General features: G+C 44.5%; 1 protein-coding gene across 1 annotated transcript in view; it reads right to left on the bottom strand.

Annotated features, from left to right (window-relative positions):
- JPH1 (junctophilin 1) overlaps window positions 1–21067 on the bottom strand; it is a 101666-nt gene that overhangs the window by 66759 nt on the left and 13840 nt on the right. Inside the window, exon 2 of the mRNA XM_069957462.1 lies at window positions 14086–14839. Within this exon, the coding sequence (XP_069813563.1) occupies window positions 14086–14839 (754 nt within the window). The remainder of the gene's footprint in view (window positions 1–14085; window positions 14840–21067) is intronic.

Raw genomic sequence — 21067 nt, 5'->3', positions numbered from 1 at the left:
TCCAAGTCTGTTTTATGGGAAAACATGAAACTTGTCAAATTCTGTCAAATAAATGGATACTAAGTGAAAACCCGACGGCCCCTACTGAAGTCAACGGGATCTCTAGGGATCTGTTGGTGGGTCTATTATCCAATCCTTAAAAAGAGGTATTCTGGTGAATTTTTTTCAAGTCAACCGACGGCAGAAATTTATACAGATTTGTAATTTACATCTTTTTAAAAATCTCAAGTCTTCAAGTACTTATCAGCTGCTGTATGCCCTACAGGAAGTGATATATTCTTTCCAGTCTGACACAGTGCTCTCTGCTGCTAACTCTGTCACAGGAACTGTCCAGAGCAGGAGATGTTTTCTATGGGGATTATAGGGATAATTCATGTCACACACAGAGGTGGCAGCAAAGCGCACTGTGTCAGACTGGAAAGAATACACCACTTCCTGCAGGACATACAGCAGCTAATAAGTATTGGCATACTGAAGATTTTTAAGTAAATTACAGATCTGTAGAACTTCCTAACCCCTGTTTATTTGAAAGAAAAACATTTTCACCGGAGTACCCCTTTTAATGGAATTAATGGAATCTGAAACAGACTCCTCAAACGGAGCTCAGACGCTAATGTAAACCCAGCCTAAGTACTTGGGAACAAACCGCAAATCGGAGATAAATCTGAAACATAACACACTATACTGCTTGCCACAATATAGAGCCAAACCTTTGAAGGCCGTACTACGCCATTCTGGGTGCCTGGAAAAGCTGGTTCCAGTCCTGTGAAACTGGGTAGAGTTTCCTAGGACTGGATGCAGCTTTTCCAGGCCCAGACTTTTTTCTGGTTTTATTAATTTTAATTAAGAATTTTATAATACAAAAAAAAAAAAGAAAGAAAGAAAATAAGCCGATTGCTGAGCTAACAAAACGCATTGCTTTATAACTGTGAATTCGTTCATCTTTAGATATAAGCACTTCGGACATAACCCGGCTGATCCACAGCTCTTTCCCAGTTGCGGTCAGTGCAGGGGACCAGTCCTGAAGCTCATATGACCCAACAAAGCCTTATCTGACTGTATTTTATCCTACAGGGAGTATGCTACAGTATCTGCCACATCATACTAAACAATACTGACAGCAGTCCGCAGTGTGAAAAAAGGTTTTGTGAACTAAACAATCCACACAAACAATACCTCAAGTCCATAGTTGTTCCTGTACTAAGCTTTTTGCATTGCTTGGAGCAGAAAAAAAAAAGAAGTATACAACACACGATAAAGATGACATCTGCTGCCTGACCCCACCATGTCCATTATCCCAGGGCAGACAGTAATAACCATCTTCTATATCTCCCATGTAACATTTGTTGTGTCGCAGCATCTAATCTACCAGGACACAGGAATCCTCACCCTGAATGATCCGAGCCAACTGTTCACAATACAGGCTTATAGCCATCTCCTGCCAGCCAGGGAAACACTCAGGTCTAATCCCGGCTGCTGCGGCAACAACTGCATCACATCAGGCATATTTACATCCAGCCGCTGATCTGTCACTTACAGGAGGTCGCTGGAGGCTATGCTTTTATTATAGGAAAGACTGGAATCGGTACAGACCTTTATAATGCATAGTGTATAGTGCAAGGACAAGCACAAACAGACTACAGGGTATGAATGAGATGGACTACCATACCTGGAAATACGTCGGAGTTATGTAAGGCCTACACACATAACTTTGCTCATTCTTTACATATCAAAAGCTTCAAAAGGAATTTGAATGCAAATAAGAACTTGACTAGGGAGTACAGACAAAAGGCAGACACTGCCACCTAATAAGTGCTGATCATTTGCTGAGCCGTCACTATCTCGCGGCTGGGCTGGACGTACGATCTCTAGGTCGTCCGAGCTGCACTTCACCTGTTTACATGGGGCAATGTGAGGCCAATAATGATAATGCTTTTAACTAACATATTTTCCGGCCTATAAGAAGATTTTTTTAACCCTGAAAAATCGGGGTTAAAGTCGAGGGTCGTCTCATACGCCGGGTATGATCACCCTATATGGTGGTGGCTCAAAAATGGCCCCATCCCCACCGTATGGGGCAACCACTACAAGAAAAACCCAAACATTTAACTCACTTAACTCATTTAACTCAGGGCCTGTTCCCAGTCTCCATGCGCTGCCCTTACAGTTCCCGGCGCAGGCAGTGTGACGTACACTACCTGGGCCGGAGATCACCAACCTCTCCTGGGCAGCCGAGCATCACATTGGAGAGGCTCGGAGATGCTCGGCTGCCGTGAGAGCTTCGGGAGAATGGGAGAGGCTTAGGGAACTTCCAGCACCTCTCTCATTCTCCCGAAGCTCTCCCGGCAGCCAAGCGATTATCTCCGGTGCAGGTAGTTTACGTCACACTGCCTGCGCCGGCAACGGGCCCTAGGTGAGTTAAATATTTGTTTTTTTTAATTAAGCTGCAGTCAACCCCTGCCTGACCGCAGCAGGGCTGCGGTCAGCCAGGGGTTAACATTTTCCGGTGTATAAGGTGAACCCCTGCTTAAAAGTCAGGGGTTGTCTTATACGCTGGAAAATACGGTATTTTCGTGGGTCTGTATCTTGCCATTGCGGTGAGCTGTTGCATTTTTTTGTGTGTTTGCAATTTCAGCCATAGCAACGTGCTCCTGCCTAGTGTGAATGGTGTTCTAGGAGAGCTGACTAAATTTGTCTTTTTTTTCTGTGTTTCAGATGGGGAGAGTGGCTGCCTCTACTTGGTCGTGTACTCCACCCATCCCACCCAGGTGGTGTAATTACTTGTGCCGGTATAAGAAGGATCCTGCATGCCCAGAGCATAGGCGTATTACATGCCACGGAGAGGCCATAGTACAGTGTAGGGTCTACTCCGGCATGAGGCCACCTTATCATTAGTGGGGTGGTTTACAATGTTTGCAAATGGTAACCAAGAGCCCCATTATTTTTGTGGAAGTTAATTTTAGCGGTTGGGGGGGGGGGCTGTTTTTAACTATTTTCATGTCTGTAGTCGGTCTGTATCTTGCCATTGCGGTGAGCTGTTGCATTTTTTTGTGTATAATGATAATAATGACTTGCACCAATCCCATGGACAAAGCACTGGAATACTCCCCAGGCTTTGCCCGTGGGATTGGTACAAGTGGTCATATTGGACCCCTGACTAGCTGATGGCCCTTTCATGGACCCCCGACTAGCTGATGGCCCTTTCATGGACCCCCGACTAGCTGATGGCCCTTTCATGGACCCCCGACTAGCTGATGGCCCTTTCATGGTGCTCTTACACAGTGCCGTACTGCATCAAAAATATATGCGCTTTTTACACAACAGGGGAACTACAATTTACAAGAGAAGTAGAAGAAACATCTGCCCTTTATGTTACGTAATTTATTATGGGCTACACCTGAAAACTGCATTGTGTAATGGTGCGTTTACACAGACAGATTTATATGACAGATTTTGGAAGACAAAGCCAGGAATGGATTTGAAAAGAGGAGAAATCTCAGTCTTCCCTTTATGACCTGTTCTCTGTTTATAGTCTTTTCCTGGCTTTGGCTTCAAAAATCTGTCAAATAAGTCTGTCTGTGTAAACACACCATAAGAGCAAATTTGGCTGTCAGTAAGTGCAGCCTGTGCCGAGTCAGCTTTTATGATGCAATACTGCACTGTGTATATGGGGGAAAATAGCTAATTCTTGACTACATATGGCCCATTTCCCGCACCTATACATTTACTCTGCAGGAATTCAAAGATCTGCTTAATAAATGTATTAGTGTGGCAAATGGCCCAAACATCCGTACCCTACAGACTGGTGAAAGAAGCCGAAAATGCACACGAGAAAGAACAAGGCTAGAGTCCATTTGTTCCCTAGCTGACCACAGGAATAATTGATGAGATTCCCCCAATTACCATTGCTCAGCTCCTATCCGTCAGTCAGGTTATTGCTCTGAACAGCACTAACCATACAGGTCATTACACGGAAACGGGGAATAATCAAAATCCTGGATAGGTCAGTCACATCTACAGGAACAGATGGAGCAAGCAGAATGTGAGTATACCGGCCTGTAGATAGGCCAAAGATAGACAGATAGATTCCCTATCATTAAAGCTCTCAGGCCTCAGGAACCATATTTATATCTCTATAGCAAGAAACTTGGGCAGTAGACTAAAGTCAGTCAGTTCATGCACATTGTACCCATTCATTCTGGGACAGTCTCCTTCTATTCTAAACAGCAATGGGTGTCCCGTGATCTGGACCCCCACCCCATTTAGCCTATTATCCCTTTACCTATGGATAGGAGACAGGAAAGGAATCTACCCTTAATGTGCCTGTAGCCATGTTATACCCACACACCTTCTGACGTCATACAGAAGAACACCGCATATATTTCTGTGCAATTCCAAAGGAATCCAACAGTTAACAGACCTGAGGCATGCTGAACCGAGAGCTGTCACTCAAATATGGGGATGCACAATGTGACCCAAGAAGGGACACTGGACCAAGAGACGGCACACTGGGGGCGCAGATACCTCAGACTCCCACGCGGTCACAAAGGGATTGGTATCATCCACAAATGCGTAAAGGGATATTTATTTGCTTATAAAACAACGCTTTTTGGCCCTCCACATCCTAGGGGGCCTTTTTCACTTGATACCAATCCCTTTGTGACCGCGTGGGAGTCTGAGGTATCTGCGCCCCCAGTGTGCCGTCTCTTGGTCCAGTGTCCCTTCTTGGGTCACATTGTGCATCTTAGCTAGTCCCCTGGTCTGGGGTCCCCCGGCCAGAGCAGCGACATCTCTTCTTCCAATACGCTAAATAGAGTTGTGCCTAACATATAGCACAACTCAATCAGGTGAGCCTCTTCCTTTTCTCTCCTAATTGAAGTCCTGCTTGTCTGATAATATTACACCAGGAGGCGCCCCTGTCCTTCTTTTTCTTCCAAATATGGGGATAATACTGCGCTGTATAATGCATCAGACAGAGTGCCTACAGCTCCATTATACTGTACAGTCACAGTACAGTCCTACTCTACTAATTTTCACAGTATACAGTACAGTCCTCCTATTACGCTGTACAGTCCACAGTAGAGTCCTAATATTATTCACAGTCCGCAGTACAGTCCTATTATTACAGTCCACAGTACAGTCCTCCTATTATTCACAGTCCACAGTACAGTCCTCCTATTACTCACAGTACGCAGTACAGTCCTCCTATTACTCACAGTATGCAGTACAGTCCTCCTATTATTTACAGTCCGCAGTACAGTCCTAATATTACGGTCCACAGTACAGTCCTCTTATTACTCAGTCTGCTCTACAGTCCTATTATTCAGAGACCAAAGTACCATCCTTCTATTATTTACAGTCCACAACACAGTCCTATTACTCATAGTCCGCGGTACTGTCCTATTATTTACAGTCCATAGTAGCGTCCTCCTATTATTTACAGTCCACAGTACTGTTTTATTATTTACAGTCCACAGTACAGTCCTCCTATTACTCACAGTCCACAGTACAGTCCTATTATTCACAGTCCACAGTACAGTCCTCCTATTACTCACAGTACGCAGTACAGTCCTCCTATTATTTACAGTCCGCAGTACAGTCGTATTATTACGGTCCACAGTACAGTCCTCCTATTATTCACAGTCCACAGTACAGTCCTCCTATTACTCACAGTACGCAGTACAGTCCTCCTATTATTTACAGTCCGCAGTACAGTCCTATTATTACGGTCCACAGTACAGTCCTCCTATTATTCACAGTCCACAGTACAGTCCTCCTATTATTCACAGTCCACAGTACAGTCCTCCTATTACTCACAGTACGCAGTACAGTCCTCCTATTTACAGTCCGCAGTACAGTCCTAATATTACGGTCCACAGTACAGTCCTAATATTATTTACAGTCCACAGTACAGTCCTCCTATTACTCACAGTCTGCTCTACAGTCCTATTATTCACAGACCAAAGTACCGTCCTTCAATTATTTACAGTCCACAACACAGTCCTATTACTCACAGTCCGCGGTACAGTCCTCCTATTACTCACAGTCCACAGTACAGTCCTATTATTTACAGTCCACAGTACCGTCCTATTATTTACAGTCTACAGTACAGTCCTCCTATTACTGACAGTCTGCTGTACAGTCCTCCTATTATTAATAGCTTTAAACAGAACTTGTCCTTAGGACAGGATCAGGATATCTGTCCACATGAATGAGGATATATATAATCCTGAACACCGAGTTATAATTGGAAGGACTCTGAGGAGCGGTAAGAGGCCATCCCTATATGATCACCATGACAGCGGGGAGAAACATTCCAGAATTTGTGTCTCCATGTAAAGGACGGCCCTTATATGGGGATTCCAGGAGGAACAATGCAGGATAGTGCACGGCCGCAGGAATCCACCACTGCTCAGTGCAGCCTGGGTCACATCTCTTACCTATGTACAGAGGCTTTCTGTGCAGTATCTTATAGGATTTCTATATATAGTGTTATGTGCATTCCCATAGAAGCATTGCCATGATAATCTCCATGCATAAATTCTTTAGGAAAATAAAGCAAAAACGTGTGAATTTATGAGACGGCTTTATATCTGTGAATACACACGACAGGCAGTGCACAGGGAACCCTGCCGCCTCCATACTGTATATCACCCACTGTCATATTGTTCTATCATCTCCAGCGTATACAGAGGTAATCTCACAGGAATGTCTGCAGCAATACAGTACAAGGATGCTCATCTTTTATCTATAGGAAGCTGCTGACCCCCGCATTGACGGATTCTGCTTCTCATTACAGGCACAGATACTGCAGACCAGTATAAGCGGTCACCTATCTACTCGCAGTACTGAGCTAATAACCTGTCACCAGATATGGAAATTCTTTACTACTTCGGCTCTGTTCACACCACATTTGGAGCTGTATTTGGTGTATACACCAGGTAAAGATCACACGTGTCCATAGGCATCCATTCACCAACCAAGGCCAAATAATGTTCTTTTGGCCTCCAGTGGGTCAGTATGTTATTGCTGTATCTTATTTTGTTTTATGGAATAGTGCAGTAGACTAAACTATTCCTTAAAGGAGAAGTGTGGCGAAAATTTTTATTACAAAATTGTATTGCCCCCCCAAAAGTTATACAAATCCCCAATATACACTTATTACTGGAAATGCTTATAAAAAGTGTTTTTCTTCCCTGCACTTACTACTGCATCATGGCTTCACTTGCTGGATAACATGGTGATGTCTCTTCCTGAATAAAATGGTGATGTCACTTCCTGGATAAAATGGTGATGTCACGACCCGACTCCCAGAGCTGTGCGGGCTGTGGCTGCTGGAGAGGATGATGGCAGAGGGATACTCTGTGTCCCTCCAGTGCCCTGTGTCCCTCAGTGTCCCCCTGCCATCATCCTCTCCAGCAGCCACAGCCCGCACAGCTCTGGGAGTCGGGTCGTGACATCACCATTTTATCCAGGAACTGAAGTCTTGATACAGTAGTAAGTGCAGGGGGAAAAAAAAAACACTGAGTATTTCCCGTAATAAGTTTATATTGGTAATTTGTATTACTTTTGGGGGGGGGGGGGGGGGGGCAATACAAAACTTTAATAATTTTTAAATATATCATTTTATAACTATAAAAAATTTTCGCCAGACTTCTCCTTTAAGATTTACAGTATAAGGGGTGATTTGCTGTGGACCCATTGAAGTCTATGGGTGGCAAATTCTACAGTGGACATCCTGCAGCATATCCATGGTGGACTCGCCCCGTTTAAATGTATCCTTAGGGTAGGTTCACACCAAATCGCAGCAGATTTTATGCTTCGAACCCACAGCAGCTTTGATCTGAATAACTGAACTCAGCATCAAATCTGTGCAATCAAATCTGCTGCAGATCCTGTACATGTGAATGCACCCTTAGGCTATGTTTATACACAGTATGAGACCGGCCTTCCGTGACCCGGCTGGGATAATCTTTAGGCAGTACCGGCCATAGGATCTTTAGGGCTGCAGAGTTCTGATGCAGGGGCATCCGTGTGCGCGCACATCAGAACTCCCCACATCACACTATGGAGCGTGCGGCTGGAGCCGCTCGCTCCATAGTGTGCACTGACAGGGGTTATGCGGCCGCTATTCACTAAATAGAGGCCGCAGAAAACGGGCATGTCAGTTTTCTACGGCGCCGCGAGAGATCCCGGCCGGAGCGTATACTATGTGTATACGCTCTGGCCAGGATTCCATAGAGTCCAGGTAACGTATATTTTTGTATTAATCATAAATTTCCCCCATTGTTCTATGCTGACATCTCTGACCTAGACAGGAACTGTCCAGAGCAGGAGAGGTTTTCTATGGGGATATGCTACTGCTCTGGACAGTTCCTTCCTCGGACGGAGATGTCAGCAGAGAACAACGTGTCAGGCTGAAAAGAAAACTTCACTTCCTGCAGGGCATACAGCAGCTGATAAGTATGGGAAGACTTTAGAGTTTTAAATAGAAGTAAATTACAAATGTATATAACTTTTCAACCCCTTAGCGACCCATGACGTATCTGACACGTCATGGTGCCGCGGGGGGAGTTCAGAGAGGGGTCCCGCCGGGGAGCGCCTCTTTTAGCCGACACAGGTCCCGTTACCTTGACGGCTAAGGCTTTGACCCGCACGTCCCTGGTGTCTTAGTGGGTCGGATCTCCCCCCCGCAATGTGATCATGGAAAGGAGATCCGTCCTTCTGCCCGTGCCGGGCCTCAGCTTCGCAATGACGCTGATCCCGGCTCGGCAATACATTGCACTGGCCTGCAGCAGGCCAAAGCAATGTATCACTGATCTTTGCTGCGTATATACACAGCATTGATCTCTATGAGAGATCAGTGCTGTGTATATACAAGTCCCCCAGGGGGACTTCTAGTTAATGTAAAAAAAAAAAAAAGTAAAAGTTTTTTATATTAATAAAAAGCCCCCTCCCCTAATAAAAGTCCAAATTACCCCCCTTTTCCCATTTTCTAAATATATTTATTTGTTTATTTATTTAAACATATTTGGTATCGCCGCGCGCGTAATCGACCGAACTATTAAATTATCACATTCTGGATCTCGCATGGTAAACTGCGTCAGCGCAAAAAAATTCCAAAAAAGGGTAAAATTACGCATTTTTGGTCACATCAAATCCTGAAAAAATGTAATAAAAAGCGATCAAAAAGTCGCATATGCGCAGTCAAGGTACCAATAGAAAGAACACATCATGTCGCAAAAAATGACACCTCACACAGCCCCATAGACCAAAGGATAAAAGCGCTATAAGCCTGGGAATGGAGCGATTTTAAGGAACATGTATTTGTTAACAATGGTTTGAATTTTTTAAAAGCCATCACATAAAATAAAAGTTATACTGTACATGTTACATATCGCTGTAATCGTAACGACTTGAGGAACATGCGTAACAAGTCAGTTTTACCCCAGGGTGAACGGCGTAAACTCGAAACTCCCTGAAATGAAAACAAATTCCTTTTTTTTTTTTTTTCAATTTGACAGTGCAAATGATTTTTTTCCGGTGTCGCAGCATATTTTATGGGAAAATAAAGTCTGTCATTGCAAAGTACAATTGGTGTCGCAAGAAATAAGGGCTCATGTGGGTCTCTAGGCGAAAAAATGCAAGTGCTATGGCCTTTTAAACAAAGTGGAAAAAGCAAGGCGCAAAAGTGAAAGTTGGCTTTGACGTTAAGGGGTTAAACCAGTAGATTTAACAGAAAGACATTCACTGGATAACCCCTTTAAGGCTATGCCCACACAAAGTATTTTAGGATCCAAAACATGTGCCTTGAGTGTCCAAGCTTTTATTGCTTTTTTGTAAACTTTTTATGGACATATCTATTATATTTTTAAGCTATTTTTCGCGTTATTTTATGTCCATCAGGGCTTTGCTTGAAATTTTTAAAGCACTTTGATGCATAAAAAGTTGCACAAAAACTAACATTTTTTTTCAAAAGAAAATGCACCAAACCAGGTACCACAAATTTATTTTTACAGCCATAAATTTTACATGCATGTTAACTGTGGGCGTTTTCCTGCTGAATTCAATGCAATCAAAGAAGGAAAAAAAGGGACATAAAATGGACCTTTTTGATGCTAAAATGCTAATACAAAATAGATTACTAGTAAGATAGTACGTGGGACTGTATACCAACAATGGGAGTCTATCCAGTGATGTATCGCACCTATACAGTAGAATGAAACGTGGCCATACACTACTACTGAACAATCGTTTGGCTTTCAGTTAACCGTAGGCCTGCTGCCCATCCTCCCCATTCACAGGTATATTCAGCACCGCCTAGTGCTCCTGTATTGTCCTGTAGGGATGGTCCGAACAGAGTTCGGTTCGGGTTCATACGAACCCGAACCCTCGGTAATGATTCCCGCTGTCTGCCCGCTCCGTGGAGCAGGCAAATCCAGCGGGAGGACCGCCTGGAAAACTGGGATACAGCCATAGCCATAGGCTGTATCCCAGTTTTCCAGGTGTTACTCCCGCTGTATTCGCCCGCTCCATGGAGCGGGCAGACAGCGGGAATCTGCTGCCGAGCGTTCGGGTTCATACGAACCCGAACCTCAGCAGGTTCGGACCATCCCTAGTCCCATACACCTTATACTGATGGCCGAAACTGCCACGAATGGCTGGTATAGCTGACGATGGTGTAACATGTATGGGGAGCTTAAAGGTCCTCATATACTGTAGACTACTGTCAGTTGTACCAGCGGCTAGTGGTAAGTTTGGCTTTCAATCTAAGGTGTATGGGGCTGTCTAGAAAAACCACCGGCAGATAACGTTGTGATTTTCCATCACACCCGACGCCTATGGTGGTGGAGAGATAAACCTCAGAAAGAGCACTCTCGCTGCAGCTTATCCCTCCACTTCCCATAGAAAACACAGAAACGGTTGGCCATGCTGAACATTTGTGTGTATGTGAAGGACAGGCGGCAGGCGGAAGATATATTGTTTGGCCATCAGTTATTGAAGGTGTATGGCCACCTTCAGTCTACCATCAGAGATATCAGAGGTAGGACTTCTAGACGTATATATTGGGTATATATACCTCAGCCTGCAAACATGAGTGTATTGTATATAAAACGGAAATAACAAGATAGTATTCACACAAAGAAGCACAAACACCAAGACTGGGCGTTCTTATGATTGTTGTACCTCTTGTGACTGTTCCATGTAGTAGCCCAGATTGCGTAACCTGATGCTTTCCAGCCACCTAATGGCATGCAGTGAAGAGGCTGCCTATCTTCGGTCTGACACCGCTTGATGTGCTCCACTGTCAATGTTACGAGTCACAGACTCCGATAACTATGCGCACTATATCCAGCCATGGTTACCATCCTATTTTTAGAGCGTCTCCAAGTTAGAATAGCGTGCATATAGACGAATGTATAGTCCTGTCTTCTAGTAGATGAAGAATGGTTCACTGCAGGGCACCACCTGCCAGCCGCTCTCCCTTACTTTGTATTCTAAACTTATTTACCTACTGCAATCATTTGGAGGGTTCAGTGGTAACAGCGGCCCTTTAACACCCTTTATAGTCCTGACATGTCAATCTTTGGCCCGCGGTGCCATTATTTTTGGCCCGCCATGTAATTCAAAGTTTGAATTACATCTGGCCTGCCAACATCGCATTAGATTATAATATGGGTGGTCCGGACAGCCGCTCGGCCCGCCCAAATTATAATGTTGTAGGCCACAGGCAGATTTTAGCCTGCGGCCTAGGAATATTTGAGCGGTGCCACGACATCATCGCACACGTCCTGCACTGGGCCGGGGGGCTGTATCCACACGTCCTGCGTATGGGGGGCTGTATCCAGGGCTAGGGTGGGTGACTACTGGGGAGGGATAGCTATTATATGAGCCTACAGGGGAGGGATGGCTACTATATAAGAGACTATAGTTGAGGGCTGGCTACTATATAAGGCTACAGAGGAGGGCTGGCTACTATATAAGGCTACAGGGGAGGGCTGGCTACTATATGAAACTACAGGGGAGGGCTGGCTACTATATGAAACTACAGGGGAGGGCTGGCTACTATATGAGACCATGGGAGGGCTGGCTACTATATGAGACCATGGGGCAGGGCTGGCTACTATATGAGACTACCACATAGACCACACCGCCTCAGCGGCCATTTGTATGGGCCAACCTAGGGGGGTTGGGGCCTAGACTTTAAGGCTGGTCGGTTCCAATGGCCATCAAGGGGTGGGGCCTATGCCCCGATGATGTCATGGGTGCGCGGGTCAACGATGCTGTTGTGGGCAGGGCTACGTGGCGCTTTGGGCGTGAAGCCCCGCCCAGATAGCACAATCCGCAGATAAAAGATCACTTTTACTGGAACAAGCACCATGATGTATGATATAAATAAGGTATGAAAACTGCTAAATTTACCCTTTACACCTATGTAGAGAAGTCATAATGCAAAAACAGTGTCACTTTAAGGTCCTCCACTGCGGAATAGCTATATAAAAATCTCCCTGTATAAATTATCTATAAATTAAACTTATAGGGGTAGATTTATGAAAGGGTGTAAATATACACCTGGTGCAAACTGCCCACAGCAGCCAATCACAGCTCAGCTTTCAGCTCTGGTAGAATAAAAGCTGAGCTGTGATTGGTTGCTGTGGGCAGTTTGCGCCAGGTGTATATTTATACCCTTTTATAAATCTCCCCCATAATGTACTGAGAGCTGTACACTAGTTATGGCTGGATAGTCATGGGGGTGGTGCCACTGGATACTCATGTGCTCCAGTCTCCAGAACTTCCTTTTGAGGCTTGATTGACACCCCCGTCTCTCTTTGTCCTCTATGTGACTATCGGCCTTCTTACATACTCACATATACATATTGCTTTCTTCTTCTCCCAGGATATGCATGGTGGAGCCCCCCTCAAGCCCGGCTCCGGGATAGAGCAGCATAAACCCTGATGCATTGAGCATGTCAAGCATGTAAAAGGTGACAGTGCATCTGTGAGTATTGGAGGAGGCTAGTAGTTACATAGAGTGGCCGGGGGATATCACTCAAGCTTGCATGCATGACTTCTATCTACACAGAGGCACCACCCCCCATGTATCTTCAAAGGCAATTGGCATATTCGATGTTATACATTATAAATGCATTTTATAATTATTTCTGAAGTGGACAAATTTATGCGGAGGAATCTTCATAAAGCTGGCTTGATAATGCCATAGTGTTGGTTATGGATCAAGGTTCCCCAACATACATACTGGTGGTATAGTATATAAACTGGTATTCCCAACTCAATATACTATCCCCTATCCGCAGTAGAAGTCCAACCACTGGGATTCCCATTGATCAATAGGAATGAATGAAGCAAACCACCCCCCCCCCCCCCCACAGGCAATGAATGGAGCCCACACTCATAGACCACGAGGACTAGAACCTCGCCCATCCCCCACCCTGCGATAATGAATGGAGCACCCCCCCCCACACACACACACACACAATAGACAATGAAGAGAGCACACCCTCCGAAGACCACAAATGGAGCACACACCCGTAGATCACAAATGAAGCACAGGCTGCACATGCAAGGTGCGTTCTATTTGTTCCTAGGGACATTTCATCTTTGTTCGGCAGATTGGTGCGGTTCTAGTGGTCAGATCCCTATCAATCAGCATGTCATCCCCTATCCTATAAATAAAGGAAAACTTGATGATATGGGATTACCAATTTACAGAACATTTTTCCACTATAATAATGCAAGCTACAAAAGGCTCCATCCACATCTTGCTAAGAACATGCATTGTTGGTGTGCAAAATAGCTACTCCAATGTAGATCACAATGTGCCCCTTGACTTTTATGGTCATTTGTAGTAACTTTCAATATGTCAGCAGACATTGCAAAAATTACCAATCACTCCTGAGACCCACTGCAAACCCGATACAGATTTGTTTGATTACAGTCATTACAGTCTATGAAGTCATATGATGACATTGCTAAGGATGTTCTAGTAGATAGGAAGAAAGCTTCCAGTAAGAAGAAGCCAGGCTATTTACTTAGGAAGTCTGGATACCTTCTCCAGCGACCTACCTGGAAGCGGCTATCTCCACCTTAGTCCTGGCTACAGCTGCGGCTCTCTGTGCTCCCTCCACCGCACGGTCTACTTTCTCCTTCGTTTTGGTGTTCTTTATGGGTATAAGTTGCTTTCTTATTCCACGGACTAAAACATTGTTTTTGTACTTCCCTTCTTCTTTTGTGCCATCCGGAAATATGGTACATCCATATCCGTGCCTTCTATTGTTCAGCCATTCTCCCTCGTATTTCATCCCGTTTGAGCGCTCACTTACTCCAAACCCGGTGCGTTTATCGTTCTTCCATTCTCCCATGTAGGTTTCTGTGGTGGTGGCATCGACATGATCTTCTACAGGACAGTAATCGGAGTCAAGATCCCCAAAGCTAATGGTAGAGTTGGCATCGCTCGAGCTTATTCTACTCATAGCTGCGTCGCTTCTCACAGAGCTGCGCTTGCTAGATATAGAGATCTTGGACTCAGATTTTTTAAGCTTAATGCTACCCAGAAGTGACCCTCTCCTGAACAAACCTTTCTTCTTGCCAGTCATAAGCTCAGAGTCACTGTGAAAATTCAACACAAAACCTCCACGTGTCCCGGCTGGGCTGTCTGCTCCTATGTCATGTAGTACGGTGCCATTGCTCTGTTCACTCCGTAGTGAAGAAAGAGAGGTTCTCAGTGGTGACCGGATTACTGTAGCCATGCCATAGGGAACACTCTGCCGAACGCCATATCCGTGCCTCATTCCTCCCATCCATTGTCCCTGGTATGTACCTGCACAAAAAATAAAAAGTTGTAATATAAAAGCGACATAAAAATGCTAAGTATCACTGAATAATAATGCAAATTCATCTGATTAACCAAACAAGAATAAACTTTAGTAGTCTTCTCATACACAATAGATGTTGCACCAATCTGGTGGAAACCAGCAGAAACAGATGGCTTTAGGGCCCTTTTACACAGAAAGATTATCTGACAGATTATGTGCCAAAGATTTGAAGCCAAAGCCAGGAATGGATTTGAAAAGAGGAGAAATCTCAGGCTTTCCTTTATGACCTGATCTCTGTTTATAGTCTGTTTCTGGTTTTGGCTTCAAATCTTTGGCAGATAATCTGTCAGATAATCTTTCTGTGTAAAAGGGCCCTTAATCTATTGCCAGCACAAGATTTACGCAAGGGTGGGCAAAGTCCAGATGCCAAGTTCACTGGCGCTTCTATAGTATGAGGCAGGGATGTGGAAACTTTGGCCCTCCAGCCGTTGCAAAACTACAATTACCATTATGCCTGGACAGCAAAAGATTTAGCTGGGATTGTAGTTTCACAACAGCTGGAGGGTCAAAGGTTCCACATCCCTGGTATAAGAGCTGTTCACACTACGAATAAGAATCCTGCCTTCTATCTTTTTGAATGGGAGGGCTTGACATTGACATTTCAATTCTTTGAGGGAAGAGGTGCGGAAGTGTGTGAGACCTCCAATTCAAAAAGATAGAAGGCAGGATTCAGAGCCAAGTCCATACGGGGGGAATCGAAACCAATTCTGTAGTGCGAACGGGCCCTAAAGGTTGCACACAGGACCTGATGCCCTTCTGCTTTGACACCAATATTATATATCGTATATATCGTACATACAGGATCCTACTGCAGATTTAGGATCTGGCTCAAAAGCCAACTTGGATGTAATTCTCCTTTACTACTGTTCTTCCCATTTCAGGGGTTAATATTTTTCCTCCAATAGTCAATGACATAAGATAATGCTATTACAGACAGGAAGCTCTTCTGCTTATTGAATCTACAGCTAAATAGCATTTGAATAAATTTTCCAAAAAAACAAATGACTGCGCATTCTTTTAAGATCTCCGAATCCTCTATAGAAAAGCCGGCACTTCCCTTCACCCGTGCAGCAGCCCCTTACATCCTGGAGAGCAGGTCTATCCTTATGTCATTTTCCTGTTTATCTAGCAATCCATCTTAACCCTCTTGTCTTATCACGTATAAGCTAAACTTCCTTTGTTGAGGTTCTGACCCCTCTGAAGAGCTTTACATGTGTTTCCACAAGTGCTAAAATATCCGGACAAGTAATGTATCAATTCTCTGCAATTTGTTGTGAAATGGTGCACTGATGCTGAGGAAAATAAAAACAGTCCTATACATTGAGCGGCAAGCCGATAATAAGTGTAATGGAACGAGGAACCCCAAAACTCTAAAGTAGGTTCACTGTAAAAACCGGTGTGATATAAGTAAAATCTGGGCCAATAAGAAAAACCTTGACCTCAATGAAAAGTTTGCCCACTCTATACAGTGATCAGCCACCGCACTGTATGTCCCACTGCTGTTAGGCTCCTAAACTGTTCCCCTGTAGTTAGGCCTCCATACTGTATACCTCCCTCCTCTGTAGTTCTTCCCCCATACTGTATACATCCCCCTTTACAGTAAGCCCACCCCCATATTCTATAGATCCCCCTCTGCCATAAGCTCCCCCCTACTGTATAGATCCCCTTTACATTAAGCCCCCCATACATACTGTATAGATCCCCCCTCTGCAGTAAGGTTCCCCATACTGTATTTATCACCTATTTACAGTAAGCACCCTCATACTGTATACCTCTCTCCCCCTTCTGTAGTTCTTCCCCTGTACTGTATACATCCCCTTTACAGTAAGCTCACCCCCATACTGTATAGATCCCCGTTCGGCTGTAAACTCCCCCATACTGTATACATCCCCTTTACAGTAAGCCCCCATACTGTATACATCTGCCCTCTGCAGTAAGCTCCCTAATAATGTATACCTCCCTCCAACTTATGTAGTTTTCCTCCATGCTGTATAAATCCCCCTTCTGCAGTAAGGCTCCCCAAACTGTATACATCCCCCCTCTGCAGGTACTCCCTATACTATATTACTCCCTTCCCCCTCTGTAGTTGGCCCACATACCCTCCCACATATGATGCTTCACACCCAGTGTCAGGGATCTGGTCAGCTAACTGTAACTAGGGTTTATTTTTGCAGTAGGGCTTAGGGCCCGTTCACCAGGCAATTCCGAGTGGAACGCACGCCGGGTTCGTTTACAGGATATCAGTGAAACAAAAAATTTCCAGGTTTCCATAGTAGATCGCTCCCACCCGCAGGTAAAGGCAATAAGATCTGGACTGAGAGGAGACGACTTGCTCAAAAGAAGATCCATTGTCTTATAATGATCTCAACTAATGCTGCGCTTACACAAAACGATAATTGGCCCGATTGGTACGATTAACGATGTCGGAGTAACGATTTTTTTTCATAACGGTCAGCGTTTAGAGGGTACGATATATCGTACGGAAATTCGTTTTGTGATCGCTTAAGTCTATCTCACACGACTGTTTACACTGAACGATCTGCGAATTTTTTGCGAACGATGGACGATTTTAGAACATGTTGTAAGATCAAAATGAACAATTTCTCGTTCGTTGTTTGATCGTTCGCAGCGTTTACACGTATGATTATCGTTCGAATTCGATCGTTATCGTGCGAATTCGCACGATAATCATTCCGTGTAAACGCAGCATTAGACGATGATGGATTCATGTAAGTATTTAAGGGGAAAGAATTGTCTGGTTGTAAAATGCTGGGAATTTAAAACACACGTTACAGACCACATGCAGGTACCAGGTAAGAGAGGAAACATTTTACAGGGTAATTCAGTGTCACTTTACTATGCAAATACCAGCATGGTGATGTTACAATATGGGCTTCTCTGGTGCAGGCTGCCATTCCATCCCGCAGGCAACATTTCAACAAAAGCCATATTTACCCTCATAGGGTTAAAAAGAGCCGTTTGTGAGGGTAAAAAACTGCACACTCATCATTCATATTGATCCAGGTCCTGAACCAGACACGTCCATCATGGTGTGTAATAACCTCTCCCTCCTGTACCTGGGCTGGGCTCAAGAAAAAATTATATATATATATTATATATATATATCTCCTATTATATGGATCTGCTTATATCCTGCTCTTCAAGAAAGGAAAAGTGGGCATAACCTCTACACCCCAGAGATGCTCATAGCCAGGGGCGTAACTAGAAATGGCTGGGCCCCATAGCAAACTTTTGATTGGGCCCCCCCCTCCCCCCCGGTGCTGCAAATGATGATGGCTCAGGGGGCCCAGTGTATTGCAGGAGCAGGCCATGGGGCCCCCTGATGCGGCGGGCCCCATAGCAGCCGCTATGGCTGCTATAGTGGTAGTTACGCCCCTGCCCATAGCCCTCAATGTGGCAGGAATGGTGTTGTGTGGAGCACTGCAGATCCTTCAAAGCTTTTCCTTCCACATGGATAGTCATGTAACCCCTCCTTGACTGACCTACAGGGCCCTATAAATCACTCTTGGAGGTGAGGGCAGGTGAGGAGGCTTACCAGGCTGAGCAGCTGGGCTTCGCCTTCTTGACAATTAGTTTTATACCCAATGGCTCTTTTGGAAAAGGGAAACTCTGGTGAAATTTTATTTCTTTCAAATCAACTGGTGTCAGAAAGTTATATAGATTTGCAATTTACTTTTATTTAAAAAATAACAAGTATTCCAATACTTATTAGCTGATGTATGTCTTGTATTCTTTCCAGTCTGACACAGTGCTCTCTGCTGCCGCCTCTGTCCATGACAGGAACTGTCCAGAGCAGTAGAAGTTTTTTATGGGGATTTGCTACTGCTCTGGACAGTTCCTGTCATGGACAGAGGTGGCAGCAGAGAGCACTGTGTTAGGCTGGAAAGAATATACCACTTCCTGCAGGACATACAGCAACTGAAAAGCAATGGAATACTTGAGATTTTTAAATAGAAGTAAATTACAAATCTATATAACTTCAAGAAACCAGTTAATTTAAAGGAGACCTGTCAACCCCTGTGCTGGGGTGAAGGTCGCCCGACCCCCCCATGGAGCCCCTTATACTTACCCCTTCTCTCCAAGTCCCGCTACCGAGATATCAGCGTCGGAAGCCCGGCGTGCGCACTGCTGAGATGAGTCTGACGCCCATAGAGAATGACGGATCCAGTCATTCTCTATGGGCGCGGACTCATCTCAGCAGCGCACACGGCTTCCGACGCTGATATCTCAGTGGTGGGACCGGTTCCAGGAGCGGGACTTGGAGAGAAGGGGTAAGTAAAAGGGGCTCAAGGGGGGGGGGGGGGGGGGCTTGGGGAGTTCCCACCAGAGAACTCTTTCAAATACAGCTGAATGAGAATGAGGAACATGAAGAATTAGGCAGTGCATGTCCATGTTATGGAAGGGGGAATTCCCTTTTGGCTAATTTTTTACAATTTTTGCCTGCATACAGACATTTTTATTGTGTTAATAAAAATACAACATTACTGCAAAGTGGTAATAAAGCTTCAGGCCTTGTTCCCACACAGTTGTTTTTTTTTTTTTTTTTTGTTTGTTTCTCATTTGAAAAACACTTTTTTCTATTGAATCCCATAGGAAAAGAAATGTTTGTTCTCGGAAACACACACATGTACACATTTAATTTATGGCCATAAAACCAGGCCCTATTTTCATCTATTTATGGTTAGAAAAGTCTGTGACTGGATTTTTGGGGTGATCAGACATCTCCCATGAGGTTTTCTTCTCACCACAGAATATACTACTCCATATATATATGCAGGATAGTTATAAGTGCACTTTTCTGGTGTATTAGGAGCAGATTTGGGGATGGACAGATTCTTTGCCTTCATTATACAACAGATGCCGGTTAATTCTAAAATTCTACATTTACAAATGACACTTGAAGACTCTTCGTATGTTTGGATTTTTACCAAATGAGGAGAGAGCTATCCCCATAGAAACCTTTCTCCATGATCACACGGATAGCGATGCAGCAATCTGCCCACACACATCAATCTTATCCAAGAACTGGAGTGTGCGCTCATCGCAAATATGTTCGATGAATAACAGGTTTCAGGCATGAGTGGCAGGAGACAAATGCCCTGGCCCCCCAGCCTGTACGGCAGGTGTTTCGTTTATATATAGTGCTAATTCTTGATGTCATCTTGGCTCGCAGTTCATTATCCACCATTCTACCATTAGCTTACGTTGTATTTCAGCTCCTGCACGGCTCATTGAATTCATAAAAGTTTATTATGTCTTGCTGAGACTCTGTCCCAGAACTGAGATCTTAGGGCCCGCCGCTTTACAGTCACATTGCGTCTATTTACACACCCACTCCCTTACCGCCGCTATGTGTTGTTACACACATCAGAGGAGACAAATGAGTGCACAGTAAAAGTTATGGATTCGCAGCTAACAAATACTCTGAGGTGTTCACCTTTGATATTTTTTTTCCATAACATTTTTTTAAATTAATGTTCATTATTAGGTCTTTTTTTTAGCCGTTTGACGGTCATCTTTTTGTACGGCTGTCATTTTGAGGTCAAATAACATCTGTTATCATGGACATTATTTGGCCTCAAAATGAGGTACGTCCGAAAAAAGACGTTGTGTGATTCTAGCCAATGTCATTAATTTGCGACCATGGTCAGATGGGATGGTAAGGAGCACTTGGCTATAGTCAGGAGCACTGCCCTGCTCCCATAGCGCCGATCCGCCCCCAGCCAGCCTTCCCCTTTTATTGATTATCAATGGCGCTGGATCGCCGCTATGGGGGCTGGGCAGTGCTACTAATGGTCTTGCCGAACCAAGTGCATGGGAACAGCACTGAGGCAAAAGGTAAGAGACATACTTTTTTCTGAGCCTCCTGTGCAATAAGGATATATCAGCCAGTTAGAATCTTCTAACCTGTCGATAGTTCCCCTTTAAAGCGACTATGTACTCAGAATCTGACCCCCCAAACCACTTGAACCTTCGGATAGCTGCTTTTAATCCAAGATCTGTCCTGCGGTCCGTTTGGCAGGTAATGCAATTATTGTCCTAAAAAATTACTTTTAAAATTGCAAACCCGTGCTCTACGGGCGTATCTGTGCCCTAACTTTGCACCACCCCCTCCGTTCCCCCCCCCCCCTCCTCATCATTAGGAATGCTCC

Source organism: Dendropsophus ebraccatus, chromosome 2 (assembly GCF_027789765.1).
Source record: "Dendropsophus ebraccatus isolate aDenEbr1 chromosome 2, aDenEbr1.pat, whole genome shotgun sequence".
NCBI classification, from domain to species: Eukaryota; Metazoa; Chordata; class Amphibia; order Anura; family Hylidae; genus Dendropsophus; species Dendropsophus ebraccatus.
Note: the sequence above shows the minus strand (reverse complement) of the source record. Positions and strands in the feature narration are given on the sequence as shown.